A 27,637-nucleotide genomic window follows, 5' to 3' on the forward strand; every position below is an offset into this window, starting at 1 on the left:
TTACCACTTAAGATGGTGTAAATTTCAATAGTCTTCATGAGAATCCCAGCTATACTCCTAAGTGAAGTTCATGTCAGAGTTGAAATTGTTTAGTTTGAAGAAATGACTTGGTCATGATAGTTTGGCATTAAAACCTGGTTTTGGTCAAAGACTGATGATAAAATATGCTGTATAAAGCTTTTCCCAAATGCCTGATCTGCTGGAGTTTGTGTTCTACTGCCAAACTGAAGCTGAAGTGTTGTACTGCAGTGGGATAGGGGAACACTGCCAGAAGATTGGAATAGTCTGTAATGAAGGACTGGAATGAGGGGTTCTGGGGTGCTAATTTATCCAGTTAATGTAGTTGTGTATAGAGAAAGGTGTGTGTCTGCACTGGCTGTGGTGGTTTAAGCGACTTGTAAAGGCAGGCTTGGAGTACTCTCTTAAACGCATTAAAGCCTTGTAACTCAATTTCCCAGCATGTCACAGACTTTCTTGCAGTTGCTTTTATCTGACCTGAATAAGGAGCTCCTCACAGTCATTATGTTACTTTCAGATTCATATTTAGGAAGCAGAAATTCTCTAAAACTCACTTTACTCACGTGGGGCAAGAATAAGTATTTAGTGTGTCAGTATGCTTCTGTATTTGCATGATCCTACTTTTCTTTGGCTTTACAAATGGTACATTTTTCCTCCTTTTATTATTGGAATACTGCTACAGAAAAGATTTCCTAGTTCACATGGTGCCTGTTGGTTCTTACTTCATTTCAGAAAGAGCTGGTGATAACCTAATGTTGCATTTGACTGATGATAAATGAAGTAGAACCATCTTACCTTGGAGTTTCTGGGTTACTCTCCCATAAGTAAGCTCAAAAATTAAATAGACTAAAACACAAAAAACTGTCAAAATAGAATATCTTGTGATCCCTCCTTTGTGCAGACGTGCTGGAAGCAGTGGTTGAGGCTTCATTTTTGTCATCACCAGCTGCAGCAATAAGAGGTGTGCAGTGGGAGGAGGAGGGGTCTCTGATAGCCTGGACCTTTACTCCTTATGTGACTGGCAGTCACCTCTACTGTTCTCTCCAGTGCTGATGTCACTGCAAAGATAATGATTCTTCAAGATAAACTGGTTTTGGGGACCATAACTGATGGCCTTTAATTGCCTTCAGGAAGTTCTGTAATAGCTGACCTTCACTTTCATATAGAGGATTTACTTTGAAATTAGTATTTTGAGCTAGATTTGCTGTTTATTGCAAACAAGCTCTTCAGCAATGTTTTTACAACCCTTGCTAAAAAATACAAGGAGTTAATAATCTTCGTGTAACATACTTAAAATCTTGTGTGGTAAAGCCTTGTCTTTCTCTTGCCAAAAAAATCTTAAGCAAAGATGCTTTAAAAAAATTGAAACAATACCTATTGCAGCAGTGAGTCCATTATGTGGGCTGGGTGGAACTCAGCTTACATCATTTGTCAGGAAAATATTCCTGTGTGTGGTTGGTCTGCAGATCTGAAAGGTGTCAGAGTGTGTGCAACTGCTCATCCAAATTTGTAGCCACTCTGAGTATTCCAGCTGTTGTTTAGAGGCTTTTTTGTAAGGTGGCTTCCAATGAGTTTTTATGCTGTACAAGTAACTTACCTAAAGAACTTGAGTTCTTTTTTTCTGGCATTCCTACATGTAATATCCTCACTGGGTTGATGGGTAAAAATGTGGCTTGGTTAGGGAGAGGTTGAAAAGCTTTTTGAGGAGTTGCATGTAAGTTATGCTAAGCCAAGTCTTTGAAAGGGCAAAAGCATGTTGACTGTAGTTTCAAAAATGATAGAAAATACTGCAGTATTGAAAGTTGTCTAGTTCCCACAATTGCTTTTTTAGTTTGAAATTGCTACACTTTCTGTTCCTGCTAACATCATAACTAACACCTGTTCAGAATGGTGGGGAATATGCATGTCGTTGTTCTTTCCTGTGCTGTTCTTCTGGTTCCCTATAGCTAGACCTAAGTCAGCATTCTTCTCTTGATCACTGGGTGGTTGGAATTGGAAGAGAAGCAAGAGTGGTGCAGTTCTGCTCCTTGAGGCTGCTGGGAAGAGCAGGGTGAAGCTTAACCTCTTCTTGTTCCTGCTCACAGAAAATGTGGCTTGAGCTGTTCTTCTTTGGGTGCTTTCCAGCCTCCCAAAGGTGACAGTCACAGATTTTTTTTCCCCTGTGCTGTGTGTGACTCACCTGAACTCTGACTCCTAAGCACAATACATCCCAGCACTCAGCCAGAGCAGTATTTTTCAGGAGACTGGAATGGAAGTAGACCACGTGTAGAAGTGCATGCTCTTTATAAAGTCTGAAAATATATTTTCCCTTTTTTGACACAGAAAATATATAAATAGATAAGAAAAAAAGTCTAAGATTCAGCTCTTTATTCTCTAAGGAGTGAGGGAAGACATTCTGAGTTAATGTAGGTCATGCTGGCTTTATTTGGTGGATACCTACAATAGGTGTCCTCATGCTGGCATGCTTGGAATGTTTCAGCTCTGGATTTTTATATGAACTTGTAATGTACAGGCTGAACATTATTTTGCCCTTTCTCTTTGTTTCTAGATTTGGGTTTTTTCCTTGTGCAGAGATGGGAAAACTTGTTCTTGGTTGCCGTAATATTTAGAGTTTCATTGTTTATATTTATGTTTATATTAGTTATCTTTGTATTTTAAAGATGGTGGGGTTAATTTTAACTGTTGCAGGCGGTTTCAGGGAAGTCAGGTGAGAAGGATCTGATTGTGGTTTAATATCACTTTTGACTTCACCACCTATAGATATAAAGGATAACAAAAGCCCCTAACATAAGTGATTGCTAAATAATGTTTTTATGTGGAGAGCATACACTTGGTGTGCAGTTTTTGGGAAATTAGTCTTCAGGTAATCTGTATCTTCACATGACCAATGTGACACTGGGTAAGGCAAATACCTGTATGAGGGAGAACCAAGGGCACAAATTAGGGACATAGAGGAAGCAGACTCTGGAAGATTAAAAACAGGGGAAGTCAAAGCGCTGGTGTGAACCTCTTCATTTGTTATCTATGTGTATAGATAACAGCTACTGCTGTTAAATCACAGGACTTTGAAACACTAGCCTAAAAATCATAAGATTCCTTATACCAATGAAATCAGAGTTTGAGAAATACAGTATAATACAGTAGTATAATTTTAAGTATTATTCCAGAATAACTTTCTATTATACCTATTAACATACTGTGCACAGCATCAAAACAAGTTGTTTTTTTGGTTTTTTTTTTTGTCATTATTAGGTTCTGGTGGCAGGAGGAGAATACTGACCTGAGATGGAAGTCAAAACATCATTTAGCAAAGCCAGCAGGATTCCTGAGACCGTATCCACATTAATTAATGAAGAATTTGTCTTGGTTCATCAGAAATCTGAGGATGCCTCTGGAAACGATGAGAAGCCGCAGCTAAAGGTTTGCTCTGACTTTATTTTTAAAGGTGTAGCAAAGTTTGTATTGATGGAAGGGTGCATAATTGATGTGTGCCTAAGGACAGTTTTAGACTGCAATTTTTGTCCTTGCTGATTACCAGTGAAATTAACAGCTTGGATTAAACAAATCTGTTCAAAAGTGGCAGTTCAGGTTTTCTTTTAATAACTTCTTTGGGAGGTAGCTTTGTTGTATTCTGTGGATCTGTACATTAGTAAAGGACTTTACAAAGAATGAGATTTTGTTTAAAGCTTAATATTCTTTATTGAGGCATCAGAGACTGTTATCTTAAAAACATGTGATTAGTCTATATAGGAATAGATTACACCATGTCTTGCACTTCAGTTTCTAATTTAGTTTTCCTGTTTAGTGCTACTTTAGACACAAGTAAGACCTTTTCTAAAAGATTTCTACCTCTAAATAGCAGAATATTTTAGCACATGGATGACAGCTGATAGGTTAAATACAAATTTTGCCATTTCAGCTGTAGTAGCCAATGTGTACTGGTTTTGGTCTGCTTGGAACAACAGGAATTTGTTCCCACTGAAATGGCTGTAAGTACCTAGTCTGTCTTTGCTGTACTCTGACAGTTATTTACAGCTGATAATTTCTGTCTATATTAGACATTATCTGCTTCTTTTATCTAGAAAAAGGCTGCTGAACTGGAGGCAGAATCCATGATGCAGCATTGGCCATGGTTTTCTTTTGTCTGAGAAACTGGTACTTGTGAAAGATTTTTTTTTTTCATTTTCTTAGGCTTGAACCACTCTTGTGTGGGGAAAATTGGTGAAGCAACTGAAATGGGCTGGATATGACTAAGAAAGTAAAATTTTCTTTAAGGCTAATTATAGCAAAGTCTATTGATCTCTAGTCTGAATGGAGGCTCTAAATACACAGATCTGTTACTCTAAGAGAAGCCTGTAGTTTTTGGATGGATGGTTTTTGGATTAGCTTTGAGAACATCTGCATTTTATCTAAGGGGATGTGACACTGGATTATATTTGATTCAATTTTATTGATTCTTGGTTTGTTGTCTCGTTCAGCAAAGTTTCTTATCTTTTGCAATTAGTAACTATGTATTTGAAAACTAATACTGAAAGTAAAACTACAAGTACCTTCAAAAAAGTCATCTCCTTCTGCTTACAGGTATTTTCAGATGGAGATGAGGAGCTGGAGAAGGCAATGGAAGAGATACTGCGGGATTCTGAAAAAGACCAGTATGTCACTGCACTCCCAGAAGGGTTCAGTGATGCCAGTGGCCAGGCAGCTGCAGATGGGTCAGCAGGACAAGCAACCCAGCCAGCTTTGCAGCTTGTTTTAGACCCTTCTGCTACAGGTATTGCCTGAGTGCTTTCCCCCTTCATCACACATGGCAGGTTTTTTCTTTATGCAGTTTCAAGTTAACCCTAAAATAAATCTAAAGCTTTCCAGAATTTCCAGAATTGTATTGGAGAATACCTGGGGGCTGCCTCTTATTTTTAGTTGAAGATTATAGATAAGAATAGGTTATCGTCAGATTAATACCTTGAGCTGCTCTGCTTTGGTCAAGATAATGTTCATTTTTCCTTCAGCCAAGAATTAGTTGGGACTGAGGATTGTATGAGTTGCTGAGTGGATGATGGTTGAGGTGAATCTGCTGCTGCTGGAGCTCAAGAAGTTTCAGGGCAGTGTCCATGGATAGTTCTGCCTGCAAATGAAATACACCCTGAGCAGACTGATTGAACTGTCCATCTCTGATGCTGTCACCAGGTAGCAGTGAGGCTAGCTTACGATTTGATATTTGCTAGGAGTGATTGTGGTGCGTGCCTGATGTTTGAAGTTTTCATGAAAAGGGGAGGACTGAAAGCTTTTAATGTAAACTATATTGTATATATTTTAAGTAAAATATATTGTAGCTTCTTTAGATACATATAAAAAAACTGCAATATAACAATACATGTATTCTGTTACATTTGTGAGGCTGTGGTCATCTTTTTGTGCTTTAAACTAGAATTCTTTTTACCTCAATAGCATGCAGGGCACTTCTGTGGTATTCTATCAGCTAATTCCCATATTATCTGTTGGAAATAAAGAAATATGTTCTTGTGGTAGAATAAGATAGTTTGTATGAAATGGAAACACCCATCTCTTAATTACATGTCTGCTGTATTTCTGAGAAACTTACCTTACTGTCTTCCTGTTTGACATTCTTCAAACAAAACCCAGCCCTTAGCATGAATGAACAAAGAAATACTTGTAGATATGTTTCTCTCGCCCCACTCCAGCCCCAACAGGAATAATTCAGTTTTGCAGCCTTCATGATCCTAAGTATTATGAAAATATTAGCTCTAGTAATAAGAAATAGAAGTAACAGGGCACACAGAAGGGTCAGGACTAGGTGATCTTCAAGGTCCATTCCAGCCCCTTAATGTTCTGTGATTCTGTGACTGCCTGGAAAGATTCAGAATGTCCATGCTGTGTTCCTGTGGTGCTAAAGAGAATCAAAATGCAGTTTGTCCCCATGCCACCCTTGGAAACATGAATTAGATTAGAACAGACTTCACAGTAATATTAAGCTGCCAAAAGGATTTCTTGCTATTGGAGCTGAACTGTCTGCTCTCATGTCCTTTCCTGGAAAATGTAGGAGATTTGGCTGTGGAACTCATTGGAAAGAAAAAAGTGTAAAAATAAAAGCAAATGGCTGAAGAAACATTTTTTTCATTTTCAGAAATCTCAGCACCAAGGCCATCTTCTCCCAGTGAACCCCTGGAAGAGGACAGCGTGTTGTTTAACAAACTGACTTATTTGGGTTGTACAAGAGTGTCAGCCCCACGGAATGAACCAGAAGCTCTACATGCCATGGCAAACATGAAGTCCTCAAGTCAAGCCCCTTTACCTGTAACGCTCTATGTTCCAAACATTCCAGAAGGCTCTGTAAGGTAACAAGCAAGAGTTTGATTTGTTGCTTAAGCAGACGCATAAGAAGTGGCTTCTCACTTTGTTACTTGCACAAGGAAGTAGAATTGCTGGATTTGTGCCTGAGGTTTTTGGTGAAGACAGTAATTTTGAGAAATTCCTCTGAAGCAACAAAATGTGTGCTCAGATTTGCCATGCAGTGCATGGCTGGTGGTACTAGTTACCACACAGTGTCACAAAAATACCTCTGTCTACCCTAATATCTGTTCAAATATGATACTGAGAGATACTGGAAAGGGAGAGCTGATAACACCTGTGCTCTCCTGACCTCTCTAGTCTGTCAATGCCTCCATGGTCCATGTGTTCCAGGAGTCCTTCTGGCCTTGGGTTTGCTGCAGAAGTGTCAGTTGAGACTCTCCCATCTATGTTTCAGAGTTGAGGTGCCAGTCTCTGCTTCCAGCTGTTGCTGTGCTGAAGCCAGCTCTGGCCTGTGTCTGCCTCATAGTGCCAGTGCTGACAGTCTTCAGATACTTGAAAAGATTTATTTTGCCCATGTGAGAAGGGTCTTTTAATTGGCGATGAGGGAGTCAAAGGTTCTTGATCAGGGTGCACTAAACATGCACCTGTAGCATTTTTGCATCCAGTAGTAGGGAACATATCAATAGCTAAGATATTTATTTTAAGCTCTGATATGAAGCCATCTGAAGGATGTAATTAGATTTCCTTCCTTGCCTGAGCTGTGTTTATGTATTGACTATCATCTTGTGGAGGAAGAGAAAAATCTTCAAGAATCTGTATATTTTATTCCATCTTGTTCTTTGAACCCAATTTGAGTTTCATTAGACATCAGAAAATATTTTGTTTGTATACTTCTAATGGAACCAGTCCCCCTTACACAAGATGTGAGGTGTCCTGTGCCTTTTTTTTGTACTTGGTGTGGCCATTCAGGAGGGTTGTTTTGCAAGTGAAACAGCAGATTCCTTTGATCTTTACCTTCAGAGGAGATCAGTAAATGTGGGACTGCCTAAGAACCTGAACAGAACTGAAAAGTTGAATCCACATGTGACAGAACACGTTCCATCAAAGCTTAGGTGATACCAGTGTTGGCTTTGAGGAGTGTGTTCATACCTGCTGTCTGAATACTTGCCCTATGAGGTTTCAGTTACCGTGTCCCACCAAAATTACAGTGTGCTGAATCCTCCCAGGGCTTTTCTTGCCTTTAGATTAGTCCTATGGTTTTTTTGTTACAGACCTGGGATTTTAGGTGACTAATGTTGATTGGTCCTTGATGTGAATGTGCATGTGGACAAGAAGTGAAAAGATAGAGGAGAAGACTTGTTATTCTCTAAAAGTGACTATCCACCATTCTGTTCTGAAACACCACTCCTGCTTTTAAGTTTCTGAAATATTCTTTGGGTTTTGCGTTTGAGAGTATTTTAAAATTTTGTGTGAAGTCTTAGATCTGAGCTAAATATTCACCTGAATATGGCAGTGTTTGCTAAGCTGTTGACTCTGAAATCATTTTCATAATGATTTCTTAAACAGATACTCAAATTTCTTTTTAATGTTGCATTTTCTTTGTATACAAATCACATTTTTAGGGTTTTCTGTGATTTCTGCATTTCTTCTTTAGTATTTTTCACAAGCAATGGCCATTGTTTACTGTCTGATCTAGAGGTACTGTATTTGTCTGTATTATGGCATATAAAAGAAATTGAGTCAATGTTACAACCAGGCTTAAATTTGTAAAGTGTAACATTTGTGTTCCTGCTGCCCATCTCATCTACTTGAATTTAGTAGTAATTAGAGTTTAGATCCTTGTTTATCTAATTGCAGAAAAGCCTTTTAGGTAGGCCTGTCTGTTTTACTGACCTGTTCCTTTGATCTTCCCTGTTCCTTTTCTTGCCAGAATAATTAATCAATTGAGCAACTTGGAGATAGCCTCATTTCCCATCTATAAGGTGTTGTTTTGTGTGAGGGGGCAAAATGGGACTTCAGAGAGTGACTGCTTTGCATTTACTGAGAGCAGCCTTGGGACAGAAGAGTTCCAGATCCATGTTTTCTCCTGTGAGATTAAAGAAGCTGTAAGTATTCTGTGGTGTGCAGTGACTGGGAAAAAGGATGCAAGCAATGTTTGAAGAAGAGGTTATTCCTAACGTGGAAATAGTATATAATGCTTTGAAAAATGTCTTAGAACATATAAATGAGTTTTGCAGAATGTGCAGCTAGTTATACATGAATATTATTATGATTTTAAGTTTTTTCTTTTAGCGTTTCAACAAAATTCCAAAGTACCCACACATTCCAAAGTAATGGGAAGATCTGGAAAGCCTCATTTGAGGCTTTTGCTGGCCTCATTTGGGTATGTTTGATGCTGGAGTTGCAATGTATTCTTTTGGAATTAAAAAGAACCATGTTACAGTACTCTCCCCTAGATATTTTAGGAAGAACTGTGTGACAGTCTGGAAGAAAAGGACTTTTTAGGGTGGAAAAAGAGGCTGAAAAAGAAGAAATCTCCTTGGGTTTTGACATCTGCCAGAGCAAGCTGTATGTTGCGTTGTTAAAAACACAACTTGAAAAGTACATGATGCTGGTCCTCTAATGAGCTGCATTCCTAATCTCTAATCTAATTTATATTAACTCACTGAGCATGACATGAGCAGGGAATGTATCAGGAATGGAAATAGGAGAGGTTGTTGCTGAAATGGCTTGCTTAATGAACACATGATGTTGGGTGCTTTGTGGTACGTGAGGCATGATTTGTGTTCAGTGTAAGAGGCAGGTGATTTTTGACCTTCAAAAACCTCACAATGCCTCATGAAAAACACCCTTATTTTTGATGAAAATATTAATGATTTTGCTTTTCTGCAGGTCAGCAGAATTTTGTATAGCTTCTCCACGGCATTCAAGCGTTCTTCCAAACAAGCATCTGATCATGTCAAGGACTTTGTTCTTCCCACACCAGACAGTGATGTGTACACTTTCAGTGTCTCCTTAGAAGTCAAAGAAGATGATGGAAAAGGAAATTTTAGGTAATCAGAATGGAAAGGGAAAAGCAGAAATCCCTTTGGAAAAAGCACACAGCTACTTCCCACACACACAGCTACTGTGTTGCAACAAAATTCATTTGACCTCTTTTCATGAGCAGACGTGCTGTAAATAGGAAGCTGCTCTTTTGATGTTAGTTTTTTTCCTCTGTATTTTTTCTGTAAAAAGATAAAAATTCAGGATCCCTTCTTCAAGTGAATTTCTTTTCACTGCATCATTTCTTTTAGGCTCAATGGATGCCTGTGCAGATGGAAAAGATAGTAAGAAGTCTTTTAGACACTTGAATCAAACTAAGTTTCCTGAGTAAATACAGTCTAGTGGTTTCTTCTGATTTTTTTTTAAATCTAATAAATTTTGAATTAATTTAAAATTTAGAAAGCATAAACTCTTTTCTGTATTTAACAGTTCATGTTCTATACCTGATGTTTCTATTCTTTTAGCCCTGTGCCAAAGGATAGAGATAAATTGTACTTCAAGCTTAAACAGGGAATTGAGAAGAAAGTGGTGATCACAGTTCAGCAACTTTCCAACAAAGAGCTGGCCATTGAAAGGTAAAAATCTTAGAGAAATGATGGTTGTATTTTTGAAAGAATGGTATTTAATGTCATTTTCTCTGACTTGGCAAGTTATGTGATAGAAAAAATGTACCAATAACACCAAGCATGATTGCACAACAGAATTAATGCCACCAGATGGCAATCTTAGCAAAAGAGTAACAATGGGAGAATTTGGTTGTAGTGAAAAGGAAATAGAAGATAACAGGAGAATTAAGAAAACCTGCCCTCCCAACCCTCCCAAAACCTGACTGATCTCTTGACTTGGTTTCAAGCTTTTACTTGCAAATGGAAGCTAAAGTTTTAGACAAGAAATATACAGTAAAAACTTGTCATTGTTTTCGGGTTGTAAAATTAGGCTTTTGCTACTCATTTACTTAAAAAAATCTGTTTTCAGTGTAATTTTAATTTAAACAGTTTTGCCTCCAGGGTTCAGTTAATGAGGCATTTATGAATAGCATTTGATTATTGCTTTTCTCCTCAATTTAAAACTATCTTTCTTAGAAATTAGCTTTTCTTTTGGTGGTGTTTGGAATATTCAATCAAGGATGTTATTTTTATCACCACAAGCTTTGCTGTGTAAAAGTTATTTAATTGGAGTGACATACACAGGCTTGTAAGTCATTTTATGTACTTACCCCTGAGAAGATTAAAATTCAGAATTGATGAAAGATGAATGCAGGTTACATCAGACTTGAGTTTCTGAGCAATTTAATGTGTCTTCAAAAGTATTTCAAAGAGAAAATTACAAGGCAAAAAATATTTCTGAAGAAATTTGATCCCTGGTCTAAAAATTTCAAAAATCTTTTGTCATGGTTTCAGGAGATCAAACTTGGTTGCTGCTGAGGGCAAGTGCTCTCTCCTGGTGTTCAGAAAGAGCCTGGGGTTGGGTCAGAGTGATGCAGAAAGTTACTCTCAGGCATTACTTTGGCCCTTCCTGCTCTTGTGCCATGTTTGACCTGGGTTTTGCCGGTTTTTCTTTGGATCAAAGCAGCTGAAGAGATGGTGTTCGTTTCTGAATCACATGTGGCTACATGACTGCTGAAGCTACTACATAGCTTCAGTCCCACAGTGGGGGATGTCAAGTCTCAGTTGTTTATAGGAATCAGGAAGAAAATTCTGGGTAATGGTCAGGGGCTTTAAGGAAGCTGTTCTTAACTGTGAAATAGCCTTTCCTTCTCAGAGAGGGAAGGATGGGCACTCTTCTCAATACAGTGATGTTTAGGTATAGTTTGCTACCAGTCATGCAGGAGAGTGAATCCTGAGTTATGTAGGTATACCTTAGGTTAAAGTCTAGGCTGGTGTCCTTAGAACTGCATTACAAAATATTGTTTGGTTTCTCATTAGTAGTGGAAACTCTTCAAGATCACAGAATACCAGAATGGTTTGGGTTGGAAGGGACCTTAAAGACCCCCCTGCCCTGTCATGGGCAGAGATACCTTCCACTATCTCAGGTTGCTTCAAGCCCTGTCCAGCCTGGCTCTGAACACTTCCAGAGATGGAGTAACCACAGCTTCTCTGGGCAGCCTGTGGCAGGGCCTCACCACCCTCACAGGGAAGAATTTATTCCTAATATCTCATGTAATCCTGCCCTCTGACAGTGTGGAGCCATTCCCCCTTGTCCTGTCATGGTGTTAACCTAATACTATCAGTTTTATCCATGGGCAGCATTTGTATTTTTATAAATGAAAATATACATTAGTGAATAGCAATTACAGTTCTTTTTTTTTAATTTTATTTTCTGCTGGTCTAGAAAGTAGTGGAGTTTGTGCACAGAGCTGCTCAGTAGCCGCCTTTAAGTGCAGAAATCCAGCAAGTCTAAAGTGGGACTGAGGCCCACAACCTGTGCAGGTCATTTTAAATCCTGGGTTTGTGGTTGAGTCCCCTCGTGTCAGAGGCTGAATGTGCTGACAACTGTTTCTATAAAATCCATCTTCTATAAGTGAGTGTCTTGACCTGGTTTGAACTGATTTTTGTCTTTTAAATAAGACGGAAGAGAAACCCTGACTCCTCTTGCAGCTAGCATCATAAGTCTGCTTCTGTGAGAGGCAGGGGTTACTTGTTCCTGACTCCCATTCTTTTGGAAACATACTTCCCAAAAATTTAGGCTGTCACACATCAGAACTTGTGTACATCTGAGTGATGGACAGCAGGAGCAGCACCTGGGAGCTGTTGTCTTTGGAAGGCACAGATATTTGGCCTGCCTCTGCATCTTGGCCTTACATTTCTCTGTAGCAGCTGTAGCAGGAGCTGGTGATCCCCTTACTACCATCAGTTGTAGCTCTCTCAGAGCTGTTTCTGCCCCAGCAACAAGAAGTAGTAGGTATGCTGTTAGGTTCTGCCCAGTTGAATTAATCTCTCAGAGAATCTGTTTGTGTGGCTAAATCCCAATCCTGGATCTGAGCTGCCTTGGGTGCTTTACATGGCACTGCATTGTGGATATAGATAAATCAAGATCGTTGTCTACTGCTTTATTTAGCACTTAGGTTTTTGTGATTCTAGCAGTGAAAAAGTATGGAGAATGGAGAATACTATTGTGGATGTTAAGTGTAATGAGGTGAAAAATGAAAACCATATATCCCTAATGTAATAGGAGAAAGCTAGGTGGGGTAGTGATTGCATATCTTGAGATTTTTACAGTTAATAGTGTTATTGAAATTTTAGTTGCTGCTGTTCATATGTCCAAGCAATATTGTTCAGCATATTACTTAGTTCTAAAAGTCAGGGAGAAAAAGCAGTTTGATTATCAGAGAACCAAACAGAAGAAAAATTCTTCCAACAAAACCCTCTGAATTACAACCCCAATTTTCCATAGTATTTCAAATAGCAACTACTTTCATTTTTTTTTCTTTTTTCATTTGAGATCTAAGGTTTTTCATAAACTTGTGCGAGACAGCTTTCTGTTTGTTGCACATACATAATTCTGTTTGGTGTTTTTATTCATAATGCAGTATGTTCAAAGGAGAGAAAGATATAGATAATTTGCAGAGATCTCAGGCCTGGATTTTTGCCTCCAGTAGTCAGGAAGTTTGAAAATCTGAATGTCTGAGGAAATTTTTTGGGGTTGGTTTTGGTTTGTTTTTTTTTTTTCTCTTAAAAATATCAAGAGCGTTTTCTTTTAAAATTATTTGACTGGAATTCGAGGCCCTGTATATCACACAAATTCAAATTTAAAAAAAAGAAGAATGAAGTCTTAAAATTGAGCAAATTGTTGTTTCTTGGGTTTTTTTTTTTAAGGTCTATGATGCTATATGATTTTTTGCAGCAGTGCTGTTATGAATAATAGAATGAATTTGTATTTTTTCCTATGATTGCATGAGAACAATTTTTAAAATGAACTGGGGAGAGAGTGATTTTTTTGTGCTGATCTCCATCACTATATGTATGGGAATTGTTGGAACCTTTGAACTCAATATTGTAAATGGTCTTTAGAAATAGTTGTTTTCACAGGCCAGATGCTAGTTTCTGTCATCTTCATTCTGGAAAATAATTGCATTGTCTTTTCTGTACCATGTATTGTGTTGTTTCCTGAGCGTTGCCATAACAATAACAAACAATTCTCTGAAAGGTATTCTTAAAATTAGAAGCAGTAGGTGGCTGTCCATTATGTTCAAGCAAAGATTATTGTATTGTGAAAAGCTAATATATGTCCTTCTTTTCCTTTTTTTTTTTTTTTTTTTTTTTGTTTTAAATGAACTTCACAGATGCTTTGGGATGTTGCTAAGCCCTGGACGAAATGTGAAGAACAGTGACATGCATTTACTAGACATGGTAATACTTAGCCCTAATAACTTCTTAAATAAGATAAGGTGATTGTAAAAAAAAAAAAAAAAAAAAAAAAGAAAAAAAAAAACTACAGCAAAATGAGCTTTTAATATCTTTTGCATTGTTTCTTAAATCCTTAGATTTGGTATCTACAATCATAAGGTGGACAAATCATTCCAATTCATGTCAAAACCTGTGGCACCTGGTTTTTTGTTCAATTAGTGAAGCAGAGATTAGGTTGTTACAAATAACTGAGCTTTCTGTATTGTATCAAGCATGTTCCCTAAAAATATAGTGCAGATAATTGCTTTCATATTTGGGTGCCAGGGAAGTGCTCTTATTTTTCCAAGGGGCTGAAAATTTTGTTTCCTTCATTTGATTTTAAATTCTTGCCCAGAGTTTGAAGTATTCACTTGTCTTCTACAATATTCTATTTCTTTGTTTTGCAGTTCTTTCAGACACACCTCCATGTGATCCTTTCTGTAATAATGCCAATTTGCTTTCTCTCTGTGGATAATACAGCCATTTTCAAGTTATGAAGTGCTAGAGTGTCCTGGTTTAGGACAAATTTGGGAGAGTTAAACCCATCAGACCTTTTGTGGTTTTACAGTTGTCCCAGTTTTGCCTAGTTCATTTCTGTGTTCATGCTGCTGGTTCTGTTTATCAGTACTTAATCTCTTGTCAGACTCATTTATTGGCCTAATTGTATTTTTCAGCTCATTTTTTCCTGATTTTATTTGCTGAAGTCAGTTCAGATTTTCCCTTTTTTATTTGATTATAAAACTGAATTAATTATAATGAGTTAGAAGTGTTGTTGTTCCTATAAATCTATACAACACCATTTTACTGTATTTGAATTCCTGTCTTTACTCCACCTTGAGTTCTACTTACATTCACATTCCAAGTACATTTAACTGCTGATTGTAATGAATTTTTAGTTTGTTTCTTGTCTGTAGCACAGAAACAGACATTTGTGATTTCCTTTCAACCTCCTTTCTCCATATTTAAATCTGAAGAACTCAGTCACTCTTAGATCCCTAACTGTAGTGCAGAGAGGGAACATCAGTCTCCATTTATCTAGAGAGACTACCAAACAGGCCTGTGTCATTCATAGGGACTGTTCCAGAAAACTTCAGGCAGCATCTACTTGCCTCATACTAGTAATAGTTCATCCCATTAATTCATTTTCTTTAAGGTTCCTAGGACTGTTTCTCATCCCCATGCCCCATCTCTTTGATCTCAAACCACGACTGTGACACAATCCTGTTTGAATTTATTTTTAGGAATCCATGGGAAAGAGTTCTGATGGGAAGGCTTATGTCATTACTGGAATGTGGAATCCTAATGCACCCATGTTTCTAGTACTTAATGAGGAAACTCCAAAAGGTAGTGGAACCTAATCTGTGTGTTTGTTTCACCCAGCAGGGGTTTGGTGTATGCACTTTCTCTTGGCAATCACAGAGCATGTCGAAGTCCATGAAACATTATGTTCCAAGAGTCTATTGCTAGGAATTTTTATGTATAAACATGCCCAACACAGTTGTGAATAACTGTTCATAGAACAGTGTGGTGCTGATTTGGAGATGTGTTTGGGGCTGATGTGCCTGTCCCTGGTTATTGGGATTTTGGTTCTAAGCATTTGCAAACTGTTGTACTCAGCAAAGCAGTATGAATAGCAGGCCTTGGGGTTTTCCTCCTTCTAGTTGTGAGCTGATTACAAGTTTAATCCCCTGCATCTTGGGGCAGCTGGCAATGATGCATTCAAGTGCTTGATTGTATAGCAGAGTTTCTTATTGCTGGAACTTACATTCTCTGATGGGATTGAAAAATTTGGAATGTAAATCTGGAGTTTCTTTTCTGTCCTGAGGCAGAGCTCAGGTCATTTGCTTAAAGGCACTGTTCCTGCTCGTGGATTTTCACACCACGTCATTTCTAGTAGCATGTAACAGAACTTCTTACACTTCCCAGTGTGACCTTATCCTCTGCATACTCCTCCTTTAGTTTGATGGGGATTGTGTACTTTAGTGGTGTTTTCTTTGCATGATGTCTTGCCCCTGTCTTTAAAACAATGATGTAGTATTTTTGGTTTTGAAGTTATCGGATGGTTAATGCACACTTTGATTCTGTGCAACAGGCATGGAGGGGTTAGAACTCAGACAAATAATACAGGTGCAATAGAATCATTCATGAATCAGAAATTTGAACAGAGTTTATAAATTTGAACTGTGACTAGTTTTTCTCACGTTTGTGTTTCAGATAAGCGTGTGTTCATGACTGTGGCTGTGGACATGGTTGTTACTGAGGTGGTGGAGCCAGTCAGGTTTCTGCTGGAGACCGTGGTGCGTGTGTATCCTGCCAATGAACGCTTCTGGTACTTCAGCAGGAAAACCTTCACAGAAACTTTCTATATGAAGCTGAAACAGGTAATGCCTTTGGGTTTTTTTTATTTAGAACATTTCTCTCATTTGTCCTAATTTGGCCTTTATAAAAGTTAGTATGGCACCTGCTCCTCAGCAGCTTGTTTCTTTTATCTGTTTATTTCAGGGATGCTCTAATGCATAAGGATTAAGTAGCATGTGTATGGTTTCACTGCTTTTGTGTCATGGTTTAACCCCAGCCAGCAAGGCCCACACAGCCACTCGCTCACTCCCCCATGGTGGGATGGAGGAGAGAATCAGCAGAGTAGAAGTGAGAACACTCGTGGGTTGAGATGGAGACAGTTCAGTAGGGAAAGCAAAAGCCATGTGCTCAAGCAAAGCAAAACAGGGAATTCATTCACCACTTCCCATGGGCAGGCAGGTGCTCAGCCATCCCCTGGGAAACAGTGTAACACTGGCTTGGGAAGACAAATGCCATCATTCCAAACATCCCCCCTTCTTCCTGCTTTCCCTCACTTTGCATGCCAGGCATGATGCCATATGGTCTGGAGCATCCCTTGGGTCAGTTGGGGTTCGCTGTCCTGGCTGTGTCCCCTCCCAGCTTTCTGTGCACCTCAAGCCCTTTTGCTGGTGGGGTGGCGTGAGGAGCAGCAAAGGCCCTGACTCTGTGTCAGCAGCTGCTGGGCAGGAGCTGAATCTCCCCTGTGTTATCAACACCGTTTCCAGCAGAAGCACAAAGCAGCCACTGTGAAGGAAATAACTCTAACCCAGCACACTTTGTAAATGGAATTGTAATGAGTTGTAAGTCATTGGTTTTGTGGGCTTAAACTATTTTGAACCTGCCTGTTGAATTCTCTTTAATTCTCTACAATCTCTAAAGCAAGTCCACTTGACTGGTAGAATTGGGCAATGGCTCTATAATTTCCATTGTAAAATCAAAGGGCTGCAGACATTTACAGTATGAGGGCAGGTGGCTGTAAGAATGTGGCCTGTTAAAGCAACCCAATACTGAGGTGTAAGAGAGTGAGGCTGTTATGATTGTAGCTCAAGTCCCTTCTGGTTTTGGCACTGGCTGAGGTACAGACAAGAGTTCATCTGCCCAGAGTCACTGTAGAATCATGTGCAGCTGCATCCTCCTGCAGCCACTGCTCACCTGCTTTCTCCAAAGACAAACCACCCAAAGTCTTAGAATTGCCTCCAAAAGTGAAGAGCAGAGGCCAGTTGTGCTGTGGGCATTGGAACAGTGGTGCATGATCTCTGGCTAGTGGAACCAAAGAGCAGTGATTTAATTTTACTGAGCCTAATGGAACTATTTGAGTTGCCATCTTTTCGTGGGGCACAGCAATAGGTCTGAAAAAACCAAGCTGTGTTGATGTTACATGGGAGAACTGCTGCTGTGTTTAACTTATAGGGAGTAAATAAATCTCAGGCAATGTTGTTTCTGTATTTCCTCTAGAGATTAGCACAGCAACTTGGAATTTAAGGAAATCTGAGAAAGCCAACTGTTACATGCAAATAAGAATATCTGCATTTTGACATTAAAGAAAATACATTTAAAAGTATTCTGCTCTCAGCTGTTTGATACTTATCTTTTATTAGTTCAGCTTGCCTTTTAAATCACTTGCAACTGTACCATTTTTAATTGAGTAATATGGGTGCTTTCTTTTTCTCACCCCTTATAATGTGACAAACATAACATGCCTCTCTTCCCTGAAGAAACACGTGCATTTCTTTCTGCTGCAAAATTCAGAGTCTGTTGTACAAATCTTTGTCAAAGGACTGTTTTTAGTCCCAGTGATCCTTCTGCAAGATGAGGTCCTGATGGTGGTTGCCAGGATCTCTTTGGGTGACTTGTATCAAGTCTTTATTTCACCAATTCTCAGCTGGACAGTTTGCATTGCTGTAGCTGTTCCTGCCAACAGTTCTTTGAGAGATCCTGTACCTCAGGGCTCTGCTTCTCCTTGGGAAATAACTCTGCAGATGGCAGTGGGATCAGCCATTTGGGAACTTCTTGGGAAGCAGTTGAGCATTAAGTAGATTGTAGAAAAATAATAACCCTTCTGAGGAAGGATTCAGGCCCATTGAATAGTTTGAACTGAGATGGGTAAGGTGTGCTCAGGTATAAAGAATGCTAAAAGCTGACAGAAATGCAGGTTAATGTGTCATTTAGGATTGTTCTTTCTAGCTGTTTTACTGTATTGCTTGTGCACATTTTCGTTGTTAGAACATGGTCCTTGTAATGGTGGGTTCCTGCTTCAGAGAAAACCAATAATCAAATTATTTGCATTTTATACAGGTGGGTCTTTTAGTTAACCAGAACATGTGCAAGGAGCTGAAGACTTGTAATAATTTTAACATACAGCAAAACCCACAGTATCTCATGCCTTACTCTCTCAAAAATAAAAGCTGTAGATACCCATGCTTAATAACATTAGTGCCATCAATACTTGATTGATTTAACCAAGTACTTTGTAATTACTCAATAATGGTGTTATGTGAGAATAAAACAGGGGTAATGGCTCTAATGTTATCCTGTTTAATTTTTACAGAATTCAGGGTATTCATGCCTACACCCCAAAATTCATTAAACTGACTTCATGAGAAATTCAGTCAGCAAAACTGGATGATAATTGGAGCCTCTGCTTTAAGGGAAGTGGGTCTCAATTATTAATCTAAAATAAATGAGGGAAGGTTTCTCACTATAAAATAACTTATATTGTGTCAGTCCAGACAGTCCCTGTTTAAGCTGCTCATCTGCATCATTTCCCCAGCTGGTTGAAATTGCAAGTGTTGGTCAGTAGTTTGTGTATATCTCCAGTGCAGGTATCGTGGAGCCTTTCAACTTTATCATATTTGTTTTCTAAACGAGTTGGGGGTACTCTAACTGAAACTGTGTTCTTTTTCATGGCTAATTTGATGATTTTAGTGTGTTCCAATAATTACCTTATTTTAATTGATTAGGCAAGATGCACAAAGAGAAAAACAGTGCAACATTTGCTTCATTTAATACCATCATTAGTTTGCAGTTATATACAATTCTCTAAGAATATAGTAATCACTGCATGTCACTGAAAAATAACTGTGTTCATAACTGTAATTCAAAGGAAAAACTAATCCTCTTTATTTTAAAACTTGCAACTGTTTAGGTAACTGCTATAGTTAACTGACTTTTTTCATAAGAAAGTTATAGAATCATGGGGTGGTTTGGGTTCACAGGGACCTTCAAGATCATCTAGTTCCAGACCCCCTGCCATGGAGTTCCATTACATTTCTCCATTGGAAGGAGTGTATTTTAAATTGTATTCCGCTGAAGAAAGATACATTTTCCTGGTTTTTTTTAGCGAGTAAAGGACTATAAAGAGCTTGTCACAATTTAAGCTTTTCAAAAGGATGAGGTTTTGTTTCTTCTGTAGTCTCATCTTTACCTACAAAAAAACTCTTAGCATTATTTTTCCTCCCTCAGGCATTCAGTTCCTGTTTCTCTTACTCCAATATCTTTCCTCTTTGTTCTCTCCTCTTTTTTTTAGCTGAGATTTCTCTTTGGCTTAATCTCATTATAGCTGTTTAAATTGGAAAGTTTTTTTAATCATTGTTCTGAACAATAATGAAAATGGTTGTTAAGAGGCAGCTTTGGAAATAGTGCTGTTTTATTTATATTTTCTACCTGTAAAACTGAGAGAAACAGAGCTGTCACTTACTGCCATCTATTTTTGCCAAGGCTAAGAAATCTGAAGCAGTCCTGACCAAACTATTGTTTAGCCTTTCATAGCCCTATTTTTCAACCTAATGCATACCTGTATTTTCATTTAGTCTGAAGGAAAAAGCCACCCAAGTGCTGGAGATGCAATTTATGAAGTTGTCAGCCTGCAAAGAGAATCTGCCAGAGAGGAAGAATTAGTCACCCCAACAAGTGGAGGAGGGCCTATGTCATCCCAGGAAGATGAGGCAGAAGAAGGTAAGGATAAATGAGCACTTACAGTTTCCATGCGTAGCAAACTATTATATTTCTGCAGTTAATTTACTCTATTAATTCTTAATACAACTGCTTTGGACAAGAAGATCACCACTATTTTTCTATTAGGAGCAATAGTATTTTTGCCAAGCCATTGTTAGGATGTCTTCCAATAGCAGCAGCAGATGATGTGTGTCCATCTTTGTGTGCTTCCAGGTGCATTGCTGAGGCACCTGTGCTCTGCCAGCAGGTTAGAAAATGCTTTTCAAAGGTATTTTCTTCTGGTCAGAAGTCATTTGCCTTGAGTGTGCTGTGCTGCTGAAGAGGACAGCATGAAATTAGGCTTTGAAATGGCAGGGTTTAAATTACTGTTTTTAAAGAAAACAAACAAACAAAAAAATCCCAGACAAGCTCACATGGCAAATTTCTTCATCCTCTAACTGTCTGGTTAACATGTGATTTAGTTTCCCTCACTTATATATAGGGTTTATTAAAATACCTCCTGGTTCAGTTGGGGATTGCTGCAGTTCATGGACCCAGTGGATTTGCCTGCCCCTTCCAAAGCTAACATACCTCAATATATTACCCACTGGTGCTTTGAGGGTTTTTTTTCCTCCTGGTGGGTGGAATTTTTTGTTTTGTTTTTGTCTGTTTGAAGGCCTTTGGCCTACTGTTGTCTCTCTGTACCCTGAGGGTTAGCCTATAGCATTCAGAATAGCCTTTCCCTGTGCCATTTTTGATCTGGATGTCTGACCTACCAAGAATTGTGATTGTTTTACCAAGTTATTCTTCAGATCTTTGCCACTGTTCTGTCAACACTGTAAAAAGTCTCTCACTACTGTGGAAAAATTCTTCCTTGATTCTTAGTTATTGGTAAGTGTTGGATTTTAGCTTGTGCAGTATGAGTCAGAACCCTGGGATTAACAGAGGCTGGAGCAGGCAGGCGTGGTTATTCCCACAAGCCAAACCCCCCGCATATCCCAGGTGACACCAGGCTTGCAAAAACCCCCACAGTCAGGTGCTCTTTGAACTTTGATCTGATGCCTGAAAGGGAGTGGAATAGGCACAGATCAGCAATATCAGTCCCCCCTTTGTATCAAGTACCACTTCTGAATAGTAAAAATGCTATTTTCCCTAAAGGATTTCTTCTGTTTCATTGGTGTTTGGGATTGCTTTGCTGTTCATAGCAAGAATCCGTTCAGATTTGGCCTTTGGAACTTGTGGATTAGTGTAGTGTAATTCAGCTGTTGGTGTTCTTTTCCTTGCTGGATGTGTGAGTTGTAGAGCCAAATTGATTTCTGAGACTTGTTTCATAGGGTAAAGTTGAAATAATTGAATAATTTTTTTTCAATGTGGCAGTTATTGGGAAGAATGCAGCTGTTCCAGAATGTGGTGAATGCAGCACAATAGGAATAACATGGATACTGTCCTCCTGGTACTATTACAGAGTGGCTTTATCTTATTACAGAGAGTAATACTGGAGTATACTCCAGTATTCCACTGGAGTATGAACCTAAGTTTAACTTTGGTTTAGCTCCCTAATGCTAGTTTCCATATTTTAAATGTAGATTACTTCCTCAGAGAGGACATTAAAAATATGATGTGCCTCTGTTCTCATGGAAACCACATTTAGAGTTCTGTGCTGAGAAGTTCTTTATCCTGGAGGATATGCAGGTTCAATGAGTCATTTGCAGTTTTTCTAAATAAATCTCTTCATTCTTTTTTTTTTTCTTTTCAGGGTACTAATTATGATGATGGAAAAAAACCCCTTGAGTTTACAATGTCTTGTCTTGGCCTTGGAAGAAGGCTTTTTATTTTTTAATGTTAAGTGTGATAGCTACCTGGCTATATAGGTTCTTTTTACTTTTCTCCTTTTTAATTTTTTTTTCTTTTTCCTTATATGCCCACAGAATATTCTTTAATTGATTTCAAAAACACTATACATTGCATTTTTGTTGTATAAGAATGCACTGTATCTGATTCCTGTGTACTCTGCATGCACACAGCTCACTGGGATGTCTTGTGCCATGAGTATTTGAATAAAGATGGTCATAAAAAAGAAGGCATTTTCCAATAGTCTTTTCTTTTTGTTTTATTAAAAGGCCAAACATGGTACCTGCCAATAATGATTATAAATAATCACTATACTAAAGTTATGCCTGGTATCTTTTAACAACTGCTTGTAGAAAATGGAGATCATACATTCTCTAAATAACATTCTTGGCTTTTAATATTTTTTTCCCATTTTAGCTTGATTTTTTTCATGTGAATAGCTATATAAAAAAATTAAGATCTTTGCTAAGTTTGTGTAGTTGTTACTTAGAGGTATTTCAGGTCAACCTCACTTTTGTTTTTTAATTACTAATATTGTAATAGATATTTCTGGCAATCCAATCACTCATGGTCCCTTGCTTTGGAGGTGATAATTTAAAAAACAATTTTAATAATCTCTTGTCAAAACCTAAAATGTAAAGTGCACACCTTAATAAAAAGCTTTCTAATAAATTCTAAATATAATTTTTTAAAGATTCAAATGTATAATGAGGAAATTCTTAGAATTTCTGGAAAGGCTTCAAATAAATTTGGATTTAAGTATCAGCTTTTATTAATATGCAGAAAAGTTCACTGTTAACCTTAAGTAGAACCTTGTAAACAGGTGCAGAGCTCAGTTGGTTGAACTCCTTTTTCTCCTTTCTGGAGCATTAAGGAAGGTGAGAGCATGCCCAGAACTGATGGTGTGGATACTGCAGTATTGAAAAAAGCAAAGCTCAGAGAGCATTTTATTGTAGTGTTGTTCTGCACGGGATGAAGTGGCTGGCTGCACTTGTGAGCTTAAGGATTGAGGGAAATAGCTTTCCAGCAGAAGCATTTAAAGGAGGATGTAGTCCCAGGAATAAATAACAAAGGGAGAAAGGGATGAATAGGTTGGCTGCTTTTAGCAGCAGTGCTTGCTCAGGCCGTGTGTGAAATGATGACCTTTCTTTGGCTCTAATATTTGAATTTTTTATTTTTTTAATGATATGTAACATTTCAGGAGAACACTAGATAACTCCATTTGAGTTCTACTGGAGTCAAGATAAAGTTGGAAGGTTAAGGATGACTGTAAGCAGGAGCAGTTCTGTTCCAAACCAGAAGATACTCTTTAAGCTGATTGTTACTGAGTTGAAGCTACTTTTGCTGAAGCTTTCTGTGGTCCCAGGTGTCTGGTTAGGAGCTCCTGTTCCCATCTGTGAGTTGGCTGCAGAGTAAGCTCAGAATGTTTATCAGATAACCTGAAACAGGTACAAGGGAATTCAGGTAAAAGATGACTTGCCTACCAAAAAGAAGCTTCTGAACATGAGCTATGAGGTGCTTCTGGAACACTCAAATGACTTCCAGAAACACAGAACTGTTTCCATTTGTGTTTTGTTTGCCAAGAGAAAAATTAAAAAACTGAAGGAAGTAAAACTTTATCTTCCTACTCCTTTTAGCCGTCTGAACACTAAGAACAAAAAGAGATAGACAATAGGAAAATGAACTTCAGGGCTGTGGAAGTTAAGTGTGGGATGGTAGGATTTGACATGGAAAATAGACATGAAAGAACAAGGGACCACAAAAGCTTCAGAAAAACTCTGGGGGTCACACAAAAAGGTGTGTACAGGAGGGGAGAAGTGAGTGATATTGAATGATCAGACATGATCAGCCAGAGGAAGTCAAAATGTGTGTCAGGTGTTGCGGGAGAGGAGAGGCTGTTTTCAGTGCTCAGGAAGGCAAAGGAGTAGAGGAGGTGATGTTTTAGGAGTGAATAGAACTACTGAGTATTTAGTGATAAAATAGGGGTTGTGATGTGAATAAATGAGGGTGATTGTGTGAGAAAATTTACATGACTAGTGTTGAAATAGTCAACTCTGCATTTTAATCCCAATTAAAAATAGCTTTGTGTACTTCACAGGAACTGTTTGTTATATTAATCCAACACAAAGTAAAGTTGGTGGGTCCTAAAGGAGATCAGTTAAATCTGTCTTGGAGTCTTTTTGCTATCTCCATAAAAATGAACGAATATGTCACAAATCCTAAATTTATGAGGCCATTTGGCCAGTAGCTATCTCCAGACAAGAACCCTTTCTGCAGCTCCACAAGGGAAGAGTTTTAAAATACAGACACTACAAAGAATAGCATCCAAATGAAAAGAAAATATTCCTGACAAGCCTGAAGTCATTTTATGGACTCTACTATTTGTAAAATAATCCAAAATGGATTATTTTCACACCTTACAATTCACTTGTGTTATTAAAGATCATAAAATAAATGCACTCAGTTGACTTCTGAAGCTATTATTGTGCTGCCAAGACAAATGTGATCATGTGATACTTTCCTTAATAAACATAAAAATACTGAGTGCAGAGGACTTGTTATTTTTAATACGGTGGCAGTTGATAGTTACAGTTGTATTCAGATTTGTTCATGCAAGTATGGCCTTTGTGTTACAAGGTGACTATTTGAAATGTTTTGAATTTGAAGCACTTCTGTGGGTTGCAGAAGTATTTAATGAAATAGCAAGGCTGTCAATTAAAAGGAAAATTGGGGATTTTTAAGGTTTTTTCCTGTTCCAGGAAGGGGAACACACCCAAGGAGTGTGACTTATCCTGAGCTCTTTTATCCCTCTCTTCTTCCCCAGTGTCCACTCAACACTCCTGCACAGTGTGTGTGGGAACACTCTGTGGGTAGGGATGTTTTCTGTGATAAAATCTGTTCCTCACACTTCCTTTGTGAGGCTCAAGGCAAAAGATAATTCCATTATTCTGTCCTGTGGTTCATAAATGCTCCAGGGAAGTCTGGTGATGCCTTTGGTTTATTTTTGCAGAATGATAGAAAAAGATATTTTCAAATAAAGATAGGTTTCAACTCTGTGGCATCATAGTGAATTCTGTTTTTTGGACTTCAGGCTTTTTGGGTTTTTAATAACTTTGATAAAATCTCGTCAGATCTTCAGATTGTGGTACAAAATAGACACAAAATAAGCATAAATTGGTGTTTTCATCTTGTCTGGAAGCAATTGCAGATTATTTTGAATAATTTGGATGCTTTATTCATTAGTGGTTGTCTTTTCTTGTCTGTCTGTAATCAGTTTGGAAAAGGATTTGCGATCCTGCTGGCTTATTAGGAATTCAAACTTCCCATTGCTAAAGGATCTTCTCAGGCTTTCAGTCATCAGTTTTGGGTGGCCTCAAGCTGCCACTGCTTAGATAATTGCGCATTTCATATAATTAAAAAATTACCCACTTATGTATAAAGATTATTAAAAAGACTGTTTCAACCAACAGTTCCCCTAACCCCTCAGTGTGAGGTTCTTCTCTTTTTTAGTTTTGGTCATTAGCTTTCTGGTATTTTGTGAGTGTAAGTGCTGTCTAATCTAAGTGCCTGGCATACTGCCTTAAGTGCCAGGCAATACGTAACTTCTGAGTGTTTCTAACACTGATATTTCTCTTTTCTCATTGATTATATCAAAGATGGGAGTAGATTCTAATCTGCAAATCGATAAATTACTAATGCATTGCCCTGGAGTTGTGACAACACCTCCAATTTTATTTCCTTGCCTGTTCTCAGATGTCAGGGATCAGACAGCACGGTACGTGTGGAACATGTTTGTGTTTACAAGACTACCTCCACTGTGCAGCATTTAGTTGGCTTTGTCATCTGTGTGGGAGCAGAACTACTGAACTGAGGCAATAATTCTTCTCCACTTTCTTTTATTCAGCTTCAAGCATTTGTACATCAAATTTAGAGATGTCATGGTGGCTCAATTTTGTGTGCAGTACATGAGGGGAGGATCATCTCTTGGATGCCCAGTTAAGGTTTATTTTTGGGACACTTAAAAATAATTCTCATTTCATATGACAGTGATGCAGGGTCTGTGTTGAAAGTATATGACATAGAACAAAGTGTTTTAAAGGTAGGGCATATCAGATAGATCTAAGGATATAAGGTAGGGTTTAAAATGCAGAATTTGTTGTATTAAAAAGAAAAAGGTCATTTTAGCTGTCCATTGCACACAAACAAGAGAACAGGACTGCTCTCAAGTACAAGTGTTGGCCCCCTGGGAGATTTTTGCATGGTGCTTAACTTGTGAAAATGGTGCATTATGGTGTGCAGTGAGGGAAAGGCAGAGGTCATCCAGCTGCATGCTGTGCCACCCTCTCTGCATTTATCAGATACAGGGTTTGGGATTCAGATTGTGTGTTACGTAGAGAAGCAATGAAATTTGCAGCCTTTTGCAAAGTAATCAAAATTTTGTGATTTGTCAGCATTGGGTTTCACTAGAATGATTTTAAGTGAAAAATTTATATAGTGTAATTTATAAAAAGTGATGAGAGTCAAAATAGTAGGGTTTTCTGTTACTGGTTTGCTTTTAGTGAAAAAATATTACCTTTTGTTTTTGCTCTCTTTACATGTACTTCAGTAGCTGCCAAATTAATTTTCCAAGTTAGTTAGTAACTAACGTAAGCAGAAAGTTCTTGTGAGCAGAATTCAATGCAAGTTGTCCTGGTTCAGATTCATTAATTATATTTTTTAGCTCTTGATTATTCCTCTTCCCTCTAAATAAAAGAGTATACTGAGGATTGTCATTTCAAAGATCACTTATTTGGAAGGCATTTGGAAATCTTTCTGTGTTCATCAGAATATTTTGTAATGTACTGTAAGTTGGACATTTCTGAAAATCTGCCTTAAATTTAGTATGAGAATGACTTTCATGACTTCAACTTTGTTTCACTCTCATCCTCCCTGACAGAACTATGGTTCATGCTCTATAATTCCCTGTTACCTTTTAAATGAAAATTTTCTCTTTTTTGTGGCCTTTCTCACGATTCTCTTTTATCTTGTATGTATGGAAAGGTTCCATGTCAGTAACACTCTGTCTTGTGCCCTGATAATATGCTGCCAACTTCAGCTCCTCCTTCAGGTTTGTTCTTCTCTTACATAAAAATCAAACTGTTCATATTTGAATTATTCCAATTCTATTCCCACCTGTCTTAAAGACCTTATTTCCTTCTCCTTCAGACTGCTCCCGCTGTATTATTTTTCAGTTCCACCTACTCTTTTTATTTCACATGTAGCAGCTTCTAAATTAAAACACATTAAATATCCTTTTTTCTCCTTCACATCAGTGCTCAGATCTCACCTGTTCATTTTTATCTGCTTTATTCATGCTTTTCTACACATTTTATGAGGTACTTCACTTATTTACTTTTATGCTCAGTGTCTCTGAAACAACTCTGTAGTTTTCTACCTTGTTTCTGTTTTTGTTAACTGAAAAAAAAGTTTGACTTCTGAGGTATTGCCATATATCAGATGAACTAGTAGAATTTCCTGAAGAACTTGAACCACTCAGAAAAGCTGCTCTACAGCTATATAATTGGTGTAAAATATGGATGAGGGGTGTGTTGTTAAAAGCAAAATTTCAAAGTGTGATGCAAAAAAACGACACACTGGAAAACAACAAGCATCCTAAACCAACCAAACAAAAAAACCACCTTTTTATTGTAAAACTGGGAAAATGAAAAATGACATTCAAGCACATTAAATACCTCAATTTTTGTTGGTACGAGTCCTTC

The 27,637-nt window shown here is 38.1% G+C and overlaps 1 protein-coding gene across 4 annotated transcripts in view; it reads left to right on the top strand.

Annotated features, from left to right (window-relative positions):
• Positions 1-27,637, top strand: part of RABGAP1L (RAB GTPase activating protein 1 like) — a 227,785-nt gene that overhangs the window by 14,721 nt on the left and 185,427 nt on the right. For all 4 annotated transcript variants that reach the window (XM_038144430.1, XM_038144433.1, XM_038144431.1 and 1 more), the window contains exons 2-11: positions 3,271-3,438; positions 4,600-4,789; positions 6,161-6,371; positions 8,258-8,432; positions 9,220-9,380; positions 9,837-9,947; positions 13,655-13,721; positions 14,999-15,101; positions 15,972-16,138; positions 19,904-20,048. In XM_038144430.1, the coding sequence (XP_038000358.1) occupies positions 3,304-3,438; positions 4,600-4,789; positions 6,161-6,371; positions 8,258-8,432; positions 9,220-9,380; positions 9,837-9,947; positions 13,655-13,721; positions 14,999-15,101; positions 15,972-16,138; positions 19,904-20,048 (1,465 nt within the window). In that variant the 5' untranslated portion in view covers positions 3,271-3,303. The remainder of the gene's footprint in view (positions 1-3,270; positions 3,439-4,599; positions 4,790-6,160; positions 6,372-8,257; positions 8,433-9,219; positions 9,381-9,836; positions 9,948-13,654; positions 13,722-14,998; positions 15,102-15,971; positions 16,139-19,903; positions 20,049-27,637) is intronic.

This window comes from Motacilla alba, chromosome 8, assembly GCF_015832195.1.
Source record: "Motacilla alba alba isolate MOTALB_02 chromosome 8, Motacilla_alba_V1.0_pri, whole genome shotgun sequence".
Taxonomy (NCBI): domain Eukaryota; kingdom Metazoa; phylum Chordata; class Aves; order Passeriformes; family Motacillidae; genus Motacilla; species Motacilla alba.